The sequence below is a fragment of the Charadrius vociferus genome, unplaced genomic scaffold, assembly GCF_000708025.1.
Source record: "Charadrius vociferus isolate BGI_N301 unplaced genomic scaffold, ASM70802v2 scaffold111, whole genome shotgun sequence".
NCBI classification, from domain to species: Eukaryota; Metazoa; Chordata; class Aves; order Charadriiformes; family Charadriidae; genus Charadrius; species Charadrius vociferus.
Window position 1 is genome coordinate 2,520,972 of NW_009647046.1, and position 1,907 is coordinate 2,522,878.

General features: G+C 47.8%; 1 protein-coding gene across 1 annotated transcript in view; it reads left to right on the forward strand.

The window, feature by feature from the left end:
* RAPSN (receptor-associated protein of the synapse) overlaps window positions 1-1,320 on the forward strand; it is an 8,991-nt gene extending 7,671 nt beyond the window's left edge. The window contains exons 6-7 of the mRNA XM_009895640.1: window positions 430-483; window positions 1,117-1,320. Coding sequence (XP_009893942.1) covers window positions 430-483; window positions 1,117-1,320 — 258 coding nt within the window. The remainder of the gene's footprint in view (window positions 1-429; window positions 484-1,116) is intronic.
* Window positions 1,321-1,907: the final 587 nt, after the last annotated feature.

Consider the following 1,907-nt stretch of genomic DNA (forward strand, 5'->3'; position numbering starts at 1 on the left):
CCCCTCTTGGAGTTGCCCAATGATTATTGAGCTTGTAGGGTAGGATGGGGAAAAAGCTTGTGCTTCATCCCAACCCCAATGAGCGTGTGTGAATGAGTTTAAGTGAGTCTGTATTCTCTCTGCTTGGAAACACCAGCCTGCCAACATCATACCTCTACTTTGCACTGTGTGGCTGGAACAGAAATGTAGCTCTTGGATTATTTGTGGTCTTTTAGGAACTAAACTTTCCTTATGGGTGAAGTTCTGGGAGGGAAGGGAAATCTGCCGGAGAGCTCTCTTGCATCTCCAGAGTTGCAGTGATGCTTGTTTATCCCGATTCTACTCTGTACCTCTTTACCTCTTTCTTTTATAACTCCCATAGGGCATTCGTACAAGTCTGGTTCTGATGTATCAGACTGACAACTGATGATGCATGCTCTCCATTCACAGGCTCTGGAAAGCATTGAAAAAGCACAGGAGTTGTCAGAGGGACTAGGGAACAAGGTAGGATCCTACAGCTTCTCTTCACCACTGTCCATAGTCTTCTGTCAGGCAACTTAAGAAGGCAAGCGTTGAAGTATCCAGACTTGTTATTATGTGTCCGTATTAACCAGCCGATGCTTGGGACTTCTTTGCTGTGAAGTGTTTAGTTGTGGGCAGTTGCACAGCTGATCATTAGTGAGCAAGTCTGAAAAGTGAGGGTGGGGTCACAGTGGGATAAACAAAGGGGAATGGGAAACCGTAAAAATGGGGTATGAAACAAACACAGCACTAGAGGATTAGGAGTCTCTTCTTGAAAAATCTTATTGCCCTGAGCAACAGCTGAACTTTGTGCTGGCTGGAGGCAAAGCGAAGTGAAATACAGTGTATGTCATGGATAGCTCAGGAGAACCATCTTGATGAAAGAGCTGCAGAGTTCCTCAAACCCGGTGTCCCCTTTTGTGACACAGAGGAGTAGGGTTAATGGCAGGAAGTGCTGAGAAACCAAATGTCCTTATGACTGATGCTATCCCTCGGGCAGCTTTCTGGGCTGATGTTTCTCTAGCTGGCTGATGGGGCTGTGGTGGTTTCCACTCCTGCTGTTACGGGTCTGTCTTCACCTTGTTGTTCACTTTTGTTTCTGCCCTTCATGTGCAGCTTGGCCTGCTGAAGCTCCACTGCCTGTGTGAAAGGATCTATCGCACAAAGGGGCAGCAGCGAGAATTGCGTGACCACGTAGTGAAGTTCCATGAATGCGTGGAGGAGATGGAGCTGTACTGTGGCATGTGTGGAGAGTCCATTGGGGAGAAGAACAACCAGCTCCAGGCGCTGCCTTGCTCCCACTTCTTCCACTTAAAGTAATGAGCTGGAAGTACTAAAGATCCTTGTCATGACATTAGTCATAGGAAAGAGCTGTTCATGCCCAGAGTAGGACAGTCCTATGCATGCTGTTTCCTTCGGCTTGATCCTGCTTACCTGTGCCCTGCAGGATCCCAGTGCAGCGTTGTGAATCTCATGGCCTTGAAGGGTGAGATTTAACCACAATATCCATCCCGCTCCCACTTCCGTCCTCTAAATGATTGTTCACCGATGTCCTCACCGTAGCATCCTCTTGGGGATTCAGTTCGTCACTCCCAGGCGCAGTTTGGATTTTTCCCGAGTTGTCCCCGTGTCCGTCCGTCCCCCCCCCCCGCGCTTTCTCTCTTGTCTAGAGGTGCACTGATGTGTTCAGTCTGTTAGTGTGCTACAGCCATGAGAGAAGTTAGCCATAACACCATTTTCTTTTTAGAAGAAACATGATTGTAACATAACACTTTGTTCTGAAAATTGCAGATTTTAAAACACACTAGAATTAGGAACCAACTACCGGGCAGCGCGAGGTACCCGATGAGCTCTGTGAATTCGTCTCCAGCAGTACAGAAACCCACTTTTGTAGAGGAAGTGGGGGG